Source organism: Anastrepha obliqua, chromosome 2, assembly GCF_027943255.1.
Source record: "Anastrepha obliqua isolate idAnaObli1 chromosome 2, idAnaObli1_1.0, whole genome shotgun sequence".
Lineage (NCBI taxonomy): Eukaryota > Metazoa > Arthropoda > Insecta > Diptera > Tephritidae > Anastrepha > Anastrepha obliqua.
In genome coordinates, this window is record NC_072893.1 from 31,146,424 (window position 1) to 31,163,852 (window position 17,429).

General features: G+C 40.9%; 1 protein-coding gene across 1 annotated transcript in view; it reads left to right on the plus strand.

Moving 5' to 3' along the window:
• LOC129239402 (uncharacterized) overlaps positions 1-16,472 on the plus strand; it is a 169,150-nt gene extending 152,678 nt beyond the window's left edge. The window contains exons 20-26 of the mRNA XM_054874868.1: positions 2,363-2,736; positions 3,660-4,550; positions 11,183-11,619; positions 11,965-13,211; positions 13,275-13,345; positions 13,427-13,530; positions 16,154-16,472. Coding sequence (XP_054730843.1) covers positions 2,363-2,736; positions 3,660-4,550; positions 11,183-11,619; positions 11,965-13,211; positions 13,275-13,345; positions 13,427-13,530; positions 16,154-16,427 — 3,398 coding nt within the window. The 3' untranslated portion in view covers positions 16,428-16,472. The remainder of the gene's footprint in view (positions 1-2,362; positions 2,737-3,659; positions 4,551-11,182; positions 11,620-11,964; positions 13,212-13,274; positions 13,346-13,426; positions 13,531-16,153) is intronic.
• Positions 16,473-17,429: the final 957 nt, after the last annotated feature.

Consider the following 17,429-nt stretch of genomic DNA (forward strand, 5'->3'; position numbering starts at 1 on the left):
ATAGATTGTTCACAATTTACAGGGTATCAATGTAATAAAGGGAAGTGAGATGGTGGGCAAGCTTTCTAATGCAAGCAATCGCTTACCTTGGATGACTACGTCGAACATATATCCCTCACTCTCAGTTTTGAAGTTGGAACTAGACGAGGAACTAACTCTGGAAGCACAACCTATATGGGAAGATTCGAAATAATGCTACCAATTTGCAATACGAAAGCAATCAATTTTATTTTATCACGCCCAAGGAGGAAATATTGGACTACTGACGGGGCATTGGCTCACTCCATATCACGCAGCTAAAATGGGATTGACGCGTGTAACTTGTGCAAAGAAGAAAGGTGTACGTGAGAATACCTTTTTTGTCACTGCCCTGGTCTAAGCACAACTCGTTACAGCTGCATGTGGTCAATATACTTTTAATCTCTGAAGGATATTACTGACAAAAGTTTAAACTGTTTATTACAACTCGCCAAAACTCACGAGCTCATGCTTAGCACGACTCCAACAACACTGCTGACACTCAATCTCACATAGAGCACAAGAGTCAGAGCACAGATGTCTCTAACCCAACCTAATAATTAGCTTGCACATATTAATTAAAGTAGCTTGAGGTATGCCCCAAAAGAGGTCCATGCTAAACAATTTAAAAAGTACGCAAATGCTTTTGCGGTTGAAAAAAATTCATGTATTTTTTAATCTCGTAAAATTTAATTAGGCGGAAAATAGTAAACTTGAATGTTCATTCATTTATGGTAAAATGAAAAATCAAGTTAGTTAAGCAAGTCAAGCGCGGTGACACTCAGAGGCATAGGAAGCTGGACAACAAGATCGTACGGTCACAGCAAGATCCTCCTACAGGGACCGTCACTGCTCTTCAATAAAGGTTTTACGGTTCGTTTTCCACAGAGCTCCGCATGGAGGATAGGGAAGATGATTGGTAGATTCGACAGTGAAATCTACACTGACGATTCGAATATAAACTTTAGTGTGGAAGGTAACCTCTATTCGGAGCCAGAGAAGCATGCAAGTCACTAATGCTAAGAGGAACTATTTAGAATTGCTTAGTCATTTGCTTCAAATTACTCTGATAAGGGTTCTCGGTCATAGGAATATAAAGGAGAATGATATGGCAGATAAACTAGCAGGAAAAGGTTCGGCATGCACTATACATAACAGCGGCGGTGGCAGTGGCTACTCCAATCAACACAAGAAAAACATCCATTGCTTCTTACTACTATGCCTTAGCCGAAAGAAGGTGAAAGTAATTAACTATGTGCATTACAAGAAAAACATAGCCATTGTACAACAACCAGAGGACGAATTACCTTTAAGGATGAGCTCCCCCAAGTATCTCACGTATAACTGCAACCCCTACAGGTCACTGGAAGGGGTTCATGCACCGACTTGATTGAAAGTCATCTGCAGAAGTTGTCTGGCTGGGGGGTGAAAGAAAATCTTTGCCACTATTTCTGCGAATGTCCATTTCTAGCTAGAACAAGACTTCGCTCTTTCGATATGCCTTTCTGACAGGATATTAATGAAATCTCCGCCATACAGATATAAATTTTGCTGCTATACTTGGATCTCAAATGGATCCGACTAAAAAAACAAAACAAAAAAAAAACATGCGACAACGGCGTTAGGCGTTAAATAGGATTATTTCAATTCAAATACTCAACCCCTTTAACAACAACAAAAACAATATAACTTTTTATAAAACCAAAGACGATCAACAGATGCATATTTGTTAAAAAGTTAGGGTCTATTACTTTTTTACTATAAAAGAATATTTTTCTGTCTGCATTTCATAAGTTTTGTCAGAAACTAAAAATCCCGAAATTGTTGGGACTATTCCCTAATATAAAAGTCGGTAATTTCCCTTGTACATATATACATGCTAGTCCCAACATTTTCGGTATTCCAATACGGACATCCCTAGCATGTTTGTACAAGGGAAATTGTCGACTTTTTTATCACCAGTTACTGTATTTTCGCTACAATTACGAAACGGGAATAAAAATGCATTTAAAAATATACAAATCATTAGAATGTCCTGCCCGACTACGTTGCCTAAAATTCCGTAGCGCCCAAAACCGCATTCATTGATTTTCGCCGCCTTAAAGGAGAGTTACTTGTATGTATGTATGTATTAGTTAGTTTCTACCAGCACATACCACACCTACATTCCGCTTTCGAATCTGCTTTCTTTCCTTCACTCACCTTTTCACTTTTATGTAATTGAATGTGCCTAATTTATCTAGTTTTGTGTTGTGTTTCTTTTAATCGTGCGATATGTTCGTAGTGGCATTCTATGAATAAATCCTCATAAAGCTCAATCCCCCATTTATCGCATTGTTAACAGGTTCACCATCGCCACGCAAGAAACGCAACAATTCGACACCTGTGAAGAAAAATGCCGCTGAAAAGAAACAAATTCTACAACAATTGGTCTCGCCGGCGCCCAATGTGGACAAGCCGCCCAAAGTCAGCCTGGGTGAGCTCATCAATATGACGGAGAATCGCTTGCGTGCTGCCGGTAATGTGGACTCCGAGAGCGATGTCAAAGAAACAACATTCTCAGAAAACTCCGGTTCACAGACTTCGACCAACGTAGCAAATATTGCACGCACAATTGCCGATCCAAAGCTGGAGAAGAAAGTGACATTTGCACGACTGCTGAACAAAGTCTCTGCCGAAATGAGTTCGGGTTCAGACATGGATATCGGCCATATGGCGGTGAGTAACTAATTAGATATGACATTGAGAGTTTCTGCATTGGCAGACGAAGAGCGAAACCAAGGCTTTCGTCTGCTGATGTTACTCAGCAATAAATTTCTTACTACCCGTTCCAACAACGTGAGAAAGAACTAAAGTCGGTTTATGATTCTCAGGCGAAAAAATCTAAATTCTTGCGACCTCTTGCTCAGGATCCAGAGGAAAGAGAAGCTTTCCTGTGATCACTTCATACACTGACAAGTAAATCTCCATTGCACTGATCATTTCCAAACCTTTTGAGTTCGATGTATTTGCACACAACTGTACAAAATCAAAGTGAAAAATTCCCATACTTAGAAACTTAGAGTAGCAAGCAAATTATCAACTTAATTGGTGTTGTCCGAGAACACGCATTTAAATTTAACTTAAGTGCGCAAGATTTTAAATGTTCAGTATGAGTTTATATATACAATTTGCTGGGTTGTCAGTATATCAGCTATTAAATACATTGATAGGGGTATTCACACAATCAGCTGTAACAGCAAAACTTTCGAATTGTTAATTCTCACAAGTCTTGTAAGTACATCCAGCAATTACCTCCAAAGGTAGGGAAGAATCCATATGATTCGTTGGAAGTTCATCTTGTCTGGGCTGTCGCTTCACTGTTTCCAAGTTCCTACAAAATATCTTTGATATCACAAATACACTAATATTAACCAGCTTATCAGCTTCACTACAAGTGCTTCCTAACTCAATCTATTAAATCATTTATACTCCTCAAGTGTTTGTACATATTTTGCGTATGTATGTATACATGTGTCTGTGTGTGTATGCATTTATTACATTTTACTTGTACTCTTTCCTATCATAAAACATTGTACTCATCCATTTTCCTGTTTGCCTTCTCCTCCGCCTCCGCCTTTACACTGCTGCACCCCCTCCAGAGCACAAGGAATTCGAGTGCCCTCAGTCTACCAACTGATATACAGTTCCGCGCCAGTTCAGTGCCACCATCACCGTGCACAAACGATATGCGTTCACCGCACAGCACCTCATCGAATCAGGGTAGCGATTCATTATCCAGTTCTGATCTCGCACTGACCGACTTCGGTTTGCGTTCGATGCAAACCAGTGGCAGTGAGATCGGTAGCACAAATCACAACGCCCATCTGCCACACGGTATTGGTATTGGTATTGGTGGTCCAACATCACGTAGTCGTATTGGCACAATAGCACGTCCAAAGGTCTCCAGTGCCGATTCCATCTTAGCTATGTTCCGTAATCTTGCTTCTTCTTCAAATGCCACCTCAACAACAACTGCCTCAAATCCCGCAAACACTGCTAACATAATGCAAAACGCATCTGTATATGTATCACCATCAACAACCCCAACCGCTTCTAGTCCACAAGATGATGCACCTGGGGATGATGAATCGTCCACTTCATCAATGCATACGCCGGTTAGCTTCTCAAGTGGTCCACCCGATTCGCCTGTGTTCTATCGTCAAACCACAATCGAAGTACCCGTTCTCGATGTACTCAATGCGCACAAATCATCTTCGACACCATCATCGTCCAATTCGTCAAGTTCGACAAACTTATTACACCCACCGACGATACTGCTGGAAATACCCAGCAATGGCATCAACAACAAGTGTCTATCACCGATTCGCGAGATGCCCACACCGATACCATCGCCGGCTCTCACACCGATCATGCCAAGGCCGCAACGTTCAAACAGTCCGATATTTCAGGAAGATCCGCTGTCAGGTGGTGATTACAGTGATGACGAGCAGAAGAGCATGCGCAGTGACGGCAGTGACGAGCAAATGTCGGTGAGTAAACTTGTGAGATCAGGAGCTAAAAAGACATATTTTGTTTTTAATAAATTACACACTTTTTTCTTAATGTATTCATATGTAAAAATAGGATGCCCCATTGAGACTGCCTATTTTGATTATAGTTGTTATGTCAATATGAGAATTGGTCTTGGAAAATTACATGGATACAAAATGCAAACAATTATTGAAGTCCATTACTGAAACTCTGTAAAGGCTTGTAGATGTCTTTCGAAAATTATGGGATACCTTTTTTTTTTTTTTGAAGGGAAATATTTATTTCTAAAGCACAAGAGCATTTCCTGTATGAACATAAGTAGATATCTTTGATTAGCTCCCCAGTAAAAATTATTCATCACCGAAATACTGGAGGATAATAAACTATACTGATATACTTGTAACTTGTGGCACGAACAGCTGATTGACCACTTTTTTTGGTGGGTGAGGTAAGGTTCAAAATGACTTCGCACTTACAGCGACCGTCGTCTACTACGTTGAGTGTTGTGGGCACTGAAACTATCCCTCCTCTTCTTCTGGAGAGACACTCTTCCCGGTACTACTTTCTGCATTACTTCGGTAGGGCACAGAACGGCATCCAAAAGAACCAATTATATTCCCAGACGTCTGGGTTCACCATATTTGTAGCCAGCTTGTATGCTATAAGCCAATCTTCTTGTGTCTCTGCCTGCGAGGCTTAACTTTGTTGCACTGTGTTCAAGTCTATCTTTTTCCCCGAAGTACGTCCTCGATATGTCTCTTTACCGCGTTCTAGCTGACTTTGCGTTCGAGCATTTTGCTGATTATGTTGCTCGGCGCGATGTCGCCAATCTGTTTCCTCAGATCATCTTCTTCCGAAAGCTATCTGGCACAACTAAAGCACGATTACTCAGCATTACCGCTCGTCACTTCGCAGTATATATGTACACTTGGGATCGCTTGAATTGTCCGTGCCGTATAAGTATTTCCAAGAGTATCCGTTGCCCGAGAGGAACTGAGTTAAGAAGTAATTCACTTCCCCGAAGTTCCGTTGGAACGATTTGCCTATTGATGGAATGAGTTTCGCCGTCCATCTGTTACTCGGTTCAGTAACCCATCGGCCTTACCACCGCAGCGTGGTGTGACATCTCCGTTCCGCGGCGCTCGTGATGCCGTGTTTCTTCTTGGAGTCCCATGTATTCATTCGTTTCCGAGCCATGAGGTGGAGTGATAAAGATCGCGAAGGGGCACGGAAGAAATTCGAAGATACTCAACTACAACAGAAATATTTAGAGGGACTGAATTGGGAAATCTTGCCCCAAAAATTGCACCTTCGCATTACCATTTGCTCCGATCAATGCAGTCAGCCCTTATTGGAGAGCGGTTCACTTCTTAAGAGAACATCGCAGACTGGCTCAATGAATGGATCAAGTCAAAAGAACTTGAATTTTTTGTCAGAGGAACCCCTATGATGCCTGAAAGTTGTAGCTTCCAATGGCACATACTTCACATAATATCAAGTATTCTTTAATTGCTTAAATAACTCGTAACTTTGGCTAAGAAAGGACGAAAACTTATTCTCATAGGTTAGGTTGGAATGATTACCTAAGGACGCATTCCCTGACCAGTTTCGATTGCACATTCTCATACCATGTTTTAAATTTTTTGTTTGTTTAATTTTTCAAGCCTAAAAAATCTTAAAGCCCATTTGTTCACCCCCTCAAGTGACAATCAGCTGTTTTCCTTGCATGCTACTTTTTTACAATAATAATCTTCCCAGCAGCTTCCCTTTAAAATTTCAATTTCTCTTCCTTGCAAGTGATTTCCGTACGCGTAGCCCAAATCTTTATAATTTCTCATAATTATTATAAAATATCAACATAACTATCAAGTGATAAAAATACATATCAGAATTTTCAAACTAATTGTGGTTTTTTTGTTCAAATTTTAAAACAGGCGGTCTCAATAGCACACCCTATGCGCACATGTGAACATATTTTGATGTTTAATTAAATTAATATTTTATATGCTACGTTTTAAAACTAATTTATCGGGTTAACACTTTTTCTTAAAAAAAAAAACACAACGAACACAGATTGACTCAGATGATGGGATAATAATACAGTTCGGACGCAAAAACCATCGATGGTTTAGCTGAAAGGCAGTACCATTTCTGTTACAATGTAAAATTATTGCTGTACTTATAGGCAGATTAATGCACATTAGGGCAGTTCACAATTAAATGCAAAGGGTCAAATGTTTTCTCATTATGATGGCAACTATGTACGGCATAAAGTCTTTTGTATGAAAGAAAATTGTCAACATTGCATTTGCATTTCAAAGAAAATTGTCAAAAATCAACGCGCTTTAGTGCACTAAAATTTAATGGGTTATAAAATTGCATACTTAGAAGTTTTTTAAAATTCTGATTAAAAAGCTGAAAATTTTAATGACAATTTTTTGAAATTTGTTAATTTTTTTTATTTTTCTACAAGGTTTGGAACTTTAATTTATAAGATTTTTGCTGTACAACGAACTATATTTTTATAAAAAAATTACGACAAAAATTTAGCATGAAAAATATTGCGAATTCTGACTTCATTATTTTTAAAGTGACTTGATTGTGTAAGCACAAATGTACTTTTGATTATTGTACCGCGATTTACAAATGCCAATGCTGCCACATTATTTGCATTTAATTGTTAACTGCCTCATTTTGCATACCAACATCAGAATTAATGCTAGTCTCTTCATAAACCTCCTTATACATATCGACTGTAGTACTCAGATTTTGCCGATTTTCGATTGGTAAGCTTTATTTCACCATTCGACTTAGCATTCCCATGTCCATGTTTGGAGCCGGAATATTAGCATCGCATTAGACTCACTTTTGCGCCTAATTTACTGTCAATTCTAATTACCCTGCCCAGGAAGCAGCTAATGGCTTTCGAAATGTGAAATAATCGAGTGTACGTAACGGTTCCGTTCTCCATAAAAATAGGTGGCATGCAAGTAACGGACAAGAATATGCTGAGATGATCCCACTTGGATAATTTAGAAACGGGAGAGCGCCGAAGCAGAGAAGTGTGTTTAGTTTACTATTTTTTGGTTACGAGCTGGAGCCATTTTGAGTTGGTAGCTGGGCAGAGCTCAGTCTCTGGATATCACTGTCATATGGTTGTCATGCAAACTCCAAGGCAACGTGCAGAGATGAGGCTTTATACCTTGTTAAATTACACCAATAAAGTATAGCTAGGTTCGAAGGCTCCTTGGGAAGAGTCTAATGGAAAAGAAAATGGTGTAAGGTTCATGGTTATTCTTCTTGATTGGCGTCATAATCCTTTAAGCGGTTTTGGCAAAGTGCGCCAGTCGTTTCTTTCTCGTTCTAACCGGCAAAAACCGGTAAGTTGAAAACACCAAGTAAAGCCAAGTCCTTCTCTACCTAATATTTTCAACGTATGTAGATGAGGCCTTCCCCTTGCTCTGATACTACATCCTGGTACCGGATCGAATACTTTCAGAGCCAGCGCGTTTGTATCCATTCGGACGGCATGATCCGGCCAACGAAGCCACTGAATCTTTATTCGCTGCTCTACGTCTATGTCGTCTTCAAGCTCATACAGCTCATTGTTCCATCGTCTTGGCTAATTGCCCTTCTCAACGTACAAAGGTCCAAAAATATTCCACAGAATCTTTCCCTCGAACACTCCAAGTGACGCCTCATCGGATATTATCATCGTTTAAGCTTCTGCGTCATACGTTAAGACGGACATGGTGAGAGCTTTCCTTGTCATCATGTCTCAGTCTTCGCATAATTCTTGAGGCTACGTTACAACCTTATTTCCTCGTTTCTTCAGATTCTAGCATATATTGTACTAGGCTAGCAGCTGCCATGCTCTCGCCGATATTTGAGCACCACATGCTTCGTTCCCCATCAAATCTAGAGCATTCTAACAGGGCATGCTCAGGCGTTTCATATTTTTCTTGGCAGTATAGGCAAAATGGAGAGTCCGTGTGCTTGTATTTGTACAAATACTGCCTGAAACAGCCATGCTCAGTTAAAAACTGTTTAAGCATGAAGGTAACGTTTCCATGTGTTATCCGGATCCATTTCTGTATGTCGGGGATCATAGTGAAAGTGGTTCTTCCCTTTCCACTGTCGTTCCATTTGGTCTGCCAGTTTTGCAAAGCGGTATCGTCGATCTTCTGTAGGGCGTCCCTCAGTGAGGCTTTGTCACCAGATACCCACGCGTTTTTTGCATGCTGGTATTTTTGTTTCATGCATTTTTCCTTTATATCGAGGAGGATTCTGCCTGCTATTACCCCTGCTGCTTCGTCAGATATGGTCCTATAGCCTCTTATGATTCTGATATTGCATAATCTGTACACCCGTTTAGCCTGTCTCAAGTAGCTGAGATATTTCACTACGTCGCCCCGCACTTCCACAGCGTAAAACAGGATCGAGTTGCAGACGCTTACTAACAATGCTCTCATTTGTTGTCTTGGTCCTCCCACATTGGGCATCAGTCGCGATAAAGCCGCGCAGGATTTTGCAGCTTTGGAGCTTGCGTATTTCAGATGTTTTTTAAAATTGAGCCTTCTGTCGATCATCACCCCTAAATATTTTATGGATAATGATTTTATTTCCATTTCACAGGAAAACCCTCGTTTTTAATGCATGTTGTGTACATGTTTTAAAAAACTTCTGGTATCACTTGCAGTGCTTTTTTCAGCACGGCGTAAGGGATTCCATCAATGCCCGGTGATTTTTGTAATTTAATTCTTTTGCAGACCAGTTCTAATTCGTCGAGGTCCACTTCGAGCACTTCGTCCTCGTTATCAGTGACATCCCTTCTGATAGAGAGTACACCTTGATCCGGAAAGAGGTTTGTTACTATGTGTGTCATTTTAGCGTGTGGTAGCAGCATGCTAGTACTCCCATTCTGGATTTTTTTTTTAAACTATTTTATAAACGGTACCCCCATGGATTCGCATTTACCGCACTTAGGAGGCTATCAAAAGCCTCCGCCTTGCTTTTGCCTTTTTCAGTGCTAGGCGTTTGGCTTTGTATTCTGCCCACAGCTGTTCCCCTCTGGCCTATTTCTTTTGCGCTGATGCTTTCTCTGCAGTTTGTGGCATTCGCTTCTCAAATGCGCGATGTCGTCATTCCACCAACAATTGGGTGCTCTCCCGTTTCCTCGGCATTTACGAGGCATTGCAGCATCGCACGCAACTGATAGTTGGCGTATTATGCAGATGGCTTGCTGGTTTGCTGGTTTGTTGTGCCTCTATCTTCCTCTATTTTCTCTAGAAAGTATAAGAGCATTTCTTCGTCTAAGTTGCTGATTTTCCAACCTCGTTTTTGTACTCTTTCAACGTGTTTTTGCATTTGAAAGCGTTGTGTAGGACTCCATTCGAACAGGAAAGTGGAGCGACTTGGACGCCGAAACGCGATTGCGCCAACTGTTTATTTGATGACAGGAGGTACTTTGTTTTTTTCTCGTTCACCACCACACCCATTTTCTTTGCCTCTTTATCCAGTTTGTAGAAGGCAGAACTAACAGCGCGGTTGTTAAGGCCGATAATGTCAACATCATCGGCATAGGCCAAAAATTGTACGCTCTTATAAAATATTGGGCCTGAGCGATTAAGGTCTGCGGCTCGCACGCTCCTCTCCAACATCAGGTTAAAGAAGTCACAGAATAGCGAGTCACCCTGTCTAAAACCTCCCAAAACACAGCTAGCACAATAGAAGCTTGAAGCAAACCAGTGACTTCATGGACAATGCCTGGTTAGTACCCCTATTATTGCCGAGATTTGGAATTTTGTTTGCCTGAAAAAGCTCCTCGACCGTCTTCGATTCACCCTTTCCATAAAAATCGTACCACATTTTGCAGCTATTCCTCCAAACACACCATCCAACTTCGAACCAACTGCGAAGACGCTCATTGTACCTCACGATAAACAGAATGTAAATGGTAAGAGAGCGAAGAGCTCTCTTTGAAATAAGAAACTGAATAGCACTACTAGAGTGAGCCAACATCACACCGTTAACCGGCTCTCAACCAGTTTCAAGGAATCAGCTGATTTGTTGACGTAATTGGGGTTATGACTGCGGGCTGTTTACGAAAACCTTGTGCCACATTATGTTGGTGATATACGAAAAAGTCAACGCAGCAACGTTCATGTTACATCGTTGCCGTCTGGACAACGACTGATAAGACGAGTGTGTGAAAACGTGTGAAATGAGCTGGAAAAATTTCGCTGCCAAATCTCCGGTGACGTGGCAAGCGAAGTTACTCTCACAATTTTGCTCCGGATGGCCGAACCTGGTAATCTGTCATCCGTGACTAGACCTTAACCCCACACTACCTCCCTTAACGCGATAAGCCTACTGCAGCATCCGGTCGGAACAAAAGCCAGGGTACAATCCACATCTTTCATTAATGCAATCACCTTGATTTTCATAGATACATGCGGTGTGATTAGGATAAGGCATGCAAAGTGCAGATTAGATTTTCATAGATTGACTCGTAAATGTATGCTTTAAAAATGTGCAAATCACTGTATATTCAGATGTTATATTTTCTCTGATGTTGCATTTGTTTTTTTGTTTTTGTTTTTTTTTTTTGCTTTACTCAAATTTTTCCAAGGAGAAGATTGTACTGGACCTGCAAACGGGTAAAACACATGTCATAATTGATAGTGACGTGGAGACGACACCGACTGACACGGCTACCACCTCGATGGCTGGTCAGAATAAGTCAGCGGGCTCACTCAATAGATTGCCGTTATTGCGGTTCTCACCACCGACGCCCACAACAAGTGGACTGAAGCCATCTACTTCCATTCCCAATGCTGGGGCAGTGGCTTTGAAGCCACCAGCGATTGTCATCGATGTAGAGCCACCGACGCCAGAGGAGAAAACACCTCGTCCACGTGATCTGATTATACCAACACTGACTGTAGAACATCCGAGTCCAACCAAGAATCGCCATCCGATGATCATATTTCCCGGATCGCCACCACCGCAACGAGCCAGCATAGGTGAAACAAGTTTTATGTTTCCAAATAAGCAACAACAAAAAAGGTATATAAGTAGAGCACACTGTTTTTGTTTTTGTTCTCGTTTGTTTTCGTTTTTAGTTGTTTGCTTCTCCTGGCGTAAGGCGTAGAGCATTCTTCTCGCATAAAGTAACGGTAGTTTACTATTAGTTTAAAGTAGAATATAGTACATAGCTTCTTTTAGGCGAGAGTTTCACTTCGTTTCAGTTTTCCCTCACTTATACAAGCGCACGTGTACATTTGTGTTATGTGTATGTACATAGATTAGAGAGCCCACAAAATCACCTAGAACTTTGTAGTTAATCCTTTCTGGACTGAAAGCTAAATTGTGCAACGATAACATTTTTCACCGCCTTAAACTCTCCAACAGGCTCTTAAAACAATTCGAAAAACCAAACTCGCTAGAATTTCCCTTCGTTCCACCCATGATTACCGTCACTTCTAACATGAGTGAACTGGAATCGGATGCCGAACCAATGTCACCGGCTACAAAAACCGGCAACCCAGGTGGCTTAATGCCACCAAATCCGGTTGGTATGTGCTATTTGAGTCCCTTCACAATGTGCAGCCGTGCCGATCGCACCATCTCTGAAAGCAATCTCAGCTCGTCCGGTTATTCGAGCATGGCAAGTCCTGGACCGAGCCGTTGCGGCTCCAGCAATCCACTATGTCCCGGCGAAATGGATGAACCCGGCAGCGGTCATTCCGGTGGTGGTCTCTCGCTGCATGTAAACTTATTGAATCGGCGCAAGAACTCGGCTTTGGCCAGCTGCAAAGAGAATATAACTAACGGCAAAGGAGCGGACACCGAGCATGGGACCACGGGCAATAGCACCGATCAACTGCACAGACCACGTTCCGATTCGGAAACATTCTCTGATGAAATCATATTGGAGTCTAACGATGAAGGTATTGGTACTGACCACGTCGACGAAAAAATGGAAGACAGCCGTTTGAGCAGCAACCGCTTTAAAACATTTGGCGCTTTCATGGCACAACACGTACTAGTCGAAGTGGATGAGCCACAGCAGCAATCGGCAAGCACTAGTGCCACCAGTGGAGGCACCACCACCAATCAAATGGCACAACTGCAACTGCCTTCTATAGTGATACAAATCGACGGTACCGAAAAGGGGCTATCGCCGGTGTCATCACGTTCTGAAAGCCCGCTAAGCGAACGAGCTAGCATGGGCCGTTTCTCGCCACATTTCTATGGGCGTAAGGATCAATTGCCGTTCACCGATTCAGATGGTCTTTATGACTTTCCATCATCGGATGGCAAAGGCGGATCCTTCACTCATCAACGTCGCAGTAGCAGCAAGAAGCGCGAACGTAAGTCATCGAAATGTTCTTCAACACAATCGCCTACAAAACAACAACTCGACATACCGAGTAAGGAGTCATTGACCACATCGACAACCACACCGAGCAGTAGTGCACACATATGCAATAAGCATTGTCTTTCGCATCATCATCCGTGTCCTGCATCGGCGGTTACCACACGAAAGAGTCCCAAAAGACGGCTCAATAACAGACCACCTGTGGCGAGTAGTTCCTCTTCATCGGAAAGTCTTATCTCACCGAAGGAGTTGACGGTCTCAAGACCACTTCCGCGACGTAAGTTGGACATAGTAAGGTGGATTGAATAACAGTTTTTAATATAGCTCTTGAAATTTTCAGGTCTTAATTCCCCAAATCGAGAAAAACGGCCTCGTAAACAGGAGAGTCTAAGTGAAGAAGAGGTGGCTGATGTAAGGAGATCCCAAGCCTTGCTTACTGATTGATTTTTAATTTTTACCATATTTTTAATTTAATATTTTGTGTTCTTAAAGGCCTTGTTGCGGCGAATTGCACCCAGTATTGTGAAGGAAGACACTGAAACAGTTAAGCCAAAATGCAAAATAAATCGTTTGCGTGCGATCGGAAATCAAATAAGGTCGGTATGAGTGTAATATTTAAGTCTAGCAAGAAATTCTCAGCAATGCTATACAAATTAGTTTAAGTAAACCAAAAGCCAGCTTGAAGTTCGTATGTTTTTTCCAGCCCTTGTTATCGAAGGCCCAGTAAGTAGCCCTTCTGATAAACCACAGCCTTCCTTATCTCTGTATAAATAAATAAAAGGCAAAATGGGTAACGTTCTGGAATCTATATCTAAATACATTTAAGCGGGTGTTCCCATCAACCAACTTAGATCCGTTCATTCAACACATTTGAGATACTTCGTCGATCTGCTTTGCAATCATTCGTGCAGTTTGCGAAGCTCCATGGGATTTTGAATATTACTAGAGCAAAACTTTGACCTAGCAAAGCTCAAGGCCAATATGATTTAATTTTTTTCTGTATCGGTATGATTAGGCCAGCCTTTTTATTTTCAATTCTACATAGTTTTCCAGCTTTCCAAGCAATTCGACTGAGAACTAGAAGATCTGAGGCTTGAAACGAGATAATGGAATAATCCCAACTCTATACCTTTTCGACCTATTTTCTTGTCAATTCTGAGCCAGAAAGACTTCACAACCTTTCGGTCGTAGTTACAGCTCAACAGTTACGAAGCTTTTCGAAAATCCACCCATCAATGATTAGTCGCGAAGTGATTATACCTACCAAAATGAATGTTTAATGTAAACCAATAGTCAAAAGAGAGAACATACCTACCCCACTTTTATATCGATCTTTTTTATATTATCTCAGCCTAAAAGCCACGGCTATGTTCTAGTCTAACAACTCGTAAAATATTCAAGGCGAAACCTCTTCTAGAAACTTACCTTTCAATTTGTACTCAACTTATAACAAAAATTACCGCTCATTGGTTATGGATGCCATGAATTAATATGGCTATCACACAGAACCAGCCCAAGTGCACAGCAGCCCGTCTTCATTCGTGGTACTGAATACATCTAAAAACTGAAAAGTGTCAGTAAAACTAGCTAACCCCACTTCCAGTATCTACAAATTTAAACGTGGACTGATTTGTTATTCTGTATTCAAGAGATTTTGTTGGTTGAGAAGAGATGAATAGTAGGTTAGGTTGGGTTGTCGCCAATTTTCCAATATGGGACACACTCAGGTTCATAGCCCATTGTTATGCCGCGTGGAGATCTTGTCCTTACATCCACTAAAACCAATGTAAGCTTTCTAAAAACTTTAGAATATCCCTGATTTTCACAGTGCTGTGCTCTTCGAACTCATTCAAAAATTATCTGCTACCAAAAATAAGTTCAACACTAAGGTTTCCAATGAAAAAACAAATAAACAAGCAATAGAACTCCGGCTTAGAATGCCTACTCTACTTCCCTGACTAGCATCCCACCCAAAACAAGCTTATTTGAACTGCTCTACTTATAATCCAGCAATTAGTTGAGCTCTAGGGAATGAGCACGTTTATCGAATTAAGACTATCAGCTGGCCTCCATTCAAAGAAGAATCCTTAGTCAGTAAGCCTTTCCCCCTGTACTTCATTTCAAAGCTCTTAAAGATTATCTGTGTACTTAACACCGAACTCAGACGTCCAATTATTCTAAACTGCAGAGTTCAGCCGTTCTTCCTGTAAAGCTCTTGACGCATTGGTAATGGTAATAGTTGTACGGGTTGGGCTAAGACCTTTATGCACTGCGACCAGATTGATCTATTGTGCGCCCTTAAGTGCTTAATTTTAAGTCTTCAGTATTGCAAGGATCTGAACCACTTCTTTAGGAGGAAGCATTTGTAAGTCTTCATCCTCTAGTAGGTACAAGCCCAGGATTCTGTGTCTCCTGTGACCTAATGCTTCTCAATTGCTGATTAAGTGTTCCATGGACTCCTCTTCATCACAGCAGAACCCGCATGATCTTATACTAGATAATCCCATTGTTTTAAAGTGTTTATTACAGGCAAAGTAATCTGTAAGTGCTCCACAGAGTAACCCGAGGCCCTTTTTTGCTAGGGTTAGAGCAGATTTTGCTCTAGCGAGATTAAATTCCAGGAACTTTTTGAAGTGATTAAGGCCGGTTGTGCCGTTCCAGTATTCCCTGGTTTCTATTCAGATCCATTTTTGGTTTCCTGCTTAAGGTTGTTTTTATTAAAGCCGAGAAACGGGTTTAGTCCAATAAATGGCCCTTCCACGCCTTTCTTGGCACAAATGTCTGCCTTCCCATTTTCCTCGTGTCCCTCATGTCCTGGTACCCAAATCAGGGAAGCCTGATTAAGATTGGCTCTCTGAAAGTATTTTAATTTTTATTATTTGAACCCTCTTTTGTATACAATTTTGACTGTTTGCATTATGGTATCTATACCCAGTGTTAAAGATTTGTGTGCCCTAGGTCGCACTATTTCTGATCCTACCTCCTGGCGCGTTTTCCCCTCTTTCATGTTTAATAAAGATTTTGTTTATCACACATAACCAGAGATATTTGGTTTATAACCACATAACCCTTCTCTGTGGAGGTCCCTTATTGACCCTCTTGGTTATGTTAGTATTAACTTTGATTACTCCGGTTTCTAGAATAGAGACGAGGTACCTCCATTCCATCTATTTCCCTTGTTATATTACTGATTTTTTTTTTTATCTTTGATTTGAATAGATTTTTACGTCGACTTAAGAAATCCATAAAAACCCGTGAGCGTTTAGCATCACCATCGGATAGCTGTCCAGAAGAGAATACCGACGACATGGACTCACCGCAAGCCACATCACCGCTGCTACAACCGCAATCGCCCAGCAAGACCCGCATAGCCTTATGCCGACAAAAGCGACTGCCAAGCGGTACATACGGCATCACAGCTGCCGCACTCAACTCCAGCAATTGGAAGGGCATGGATCGCAGTCTGATCGGTGATGACCTAAACAGTGATTAGACAAAAATGACCCCGGGCAAGTAAGGCATAGACCAAAGGGCGCTAAAAGCGAAAGGCTGAAATTTACGAATATTACGTAGTATGGACATGTGCATGTATACTCACTCATATGTGTGTGTTAATAGCATTCTATAAATTTGTATAGGTTGTAGGCAACAAAATTTAGATTGTATTGTAGTATTAAATAAGTATTTAAGTTAGTTAAAAGTTCAACATGGAATTGATTTTTCGTGAATGCTACACAGCGGTAAAAATATAGATAAAAATAGGTAAATATATTTATATCTGCATACATATAGAATAATTAGTATAGACGCATAGTTGTGCCCCGCCCTTACATAGAACTAAAAGCACACGAGTACATACTCACCTACAAGAAAATTGACCGTCGCATGGCCCACCAGCTGCTTGGCAGTGCTGATGCAATTTGTAATCATTTTTTCTATCGAATTTTGAGAGTGATAAGAAAAATTGCTTTAGCACAAATATGGACTGCTTACCCGAATCGTTGACGCAAATCAGCCTTAATTTAAATATTAATCGGGTCTGATCAAGCAAAGAGTAAGTTTCACAAGTGTGTACATATAAGTTGATTTTTATTTGAATGTATTAGAGTTTGGGTCAATCAGGCCCAAAGTGGCGTAAAATCAATCGCCCTGTCGGAAGATTTATTATTTTTGACACTTCTTCACACCAAACAGCTGCAGTATACACGCAAGGAAAGGGGCGGCGTAAATGTTAAAATAAAGATTTTCATCACTGAAAATAGATTTTTTTTCTGTTTTGTTTTGGTATTTCGTAAAAGAGTTGTTCAAAAACCAAATTGGATGATTAATTTTGCGCCACCTTGTAGCTCTATTTTTGTATTCAACATGAAAAAAATGCATCCCATTCATGAATGAAAAATGTGTATGCATAAGTCTTTGAAAATAATAATACTTACACACACACGCATACATACCTACTTACATGTGGTTGCAAGTATACCGAAGCAATAGCATT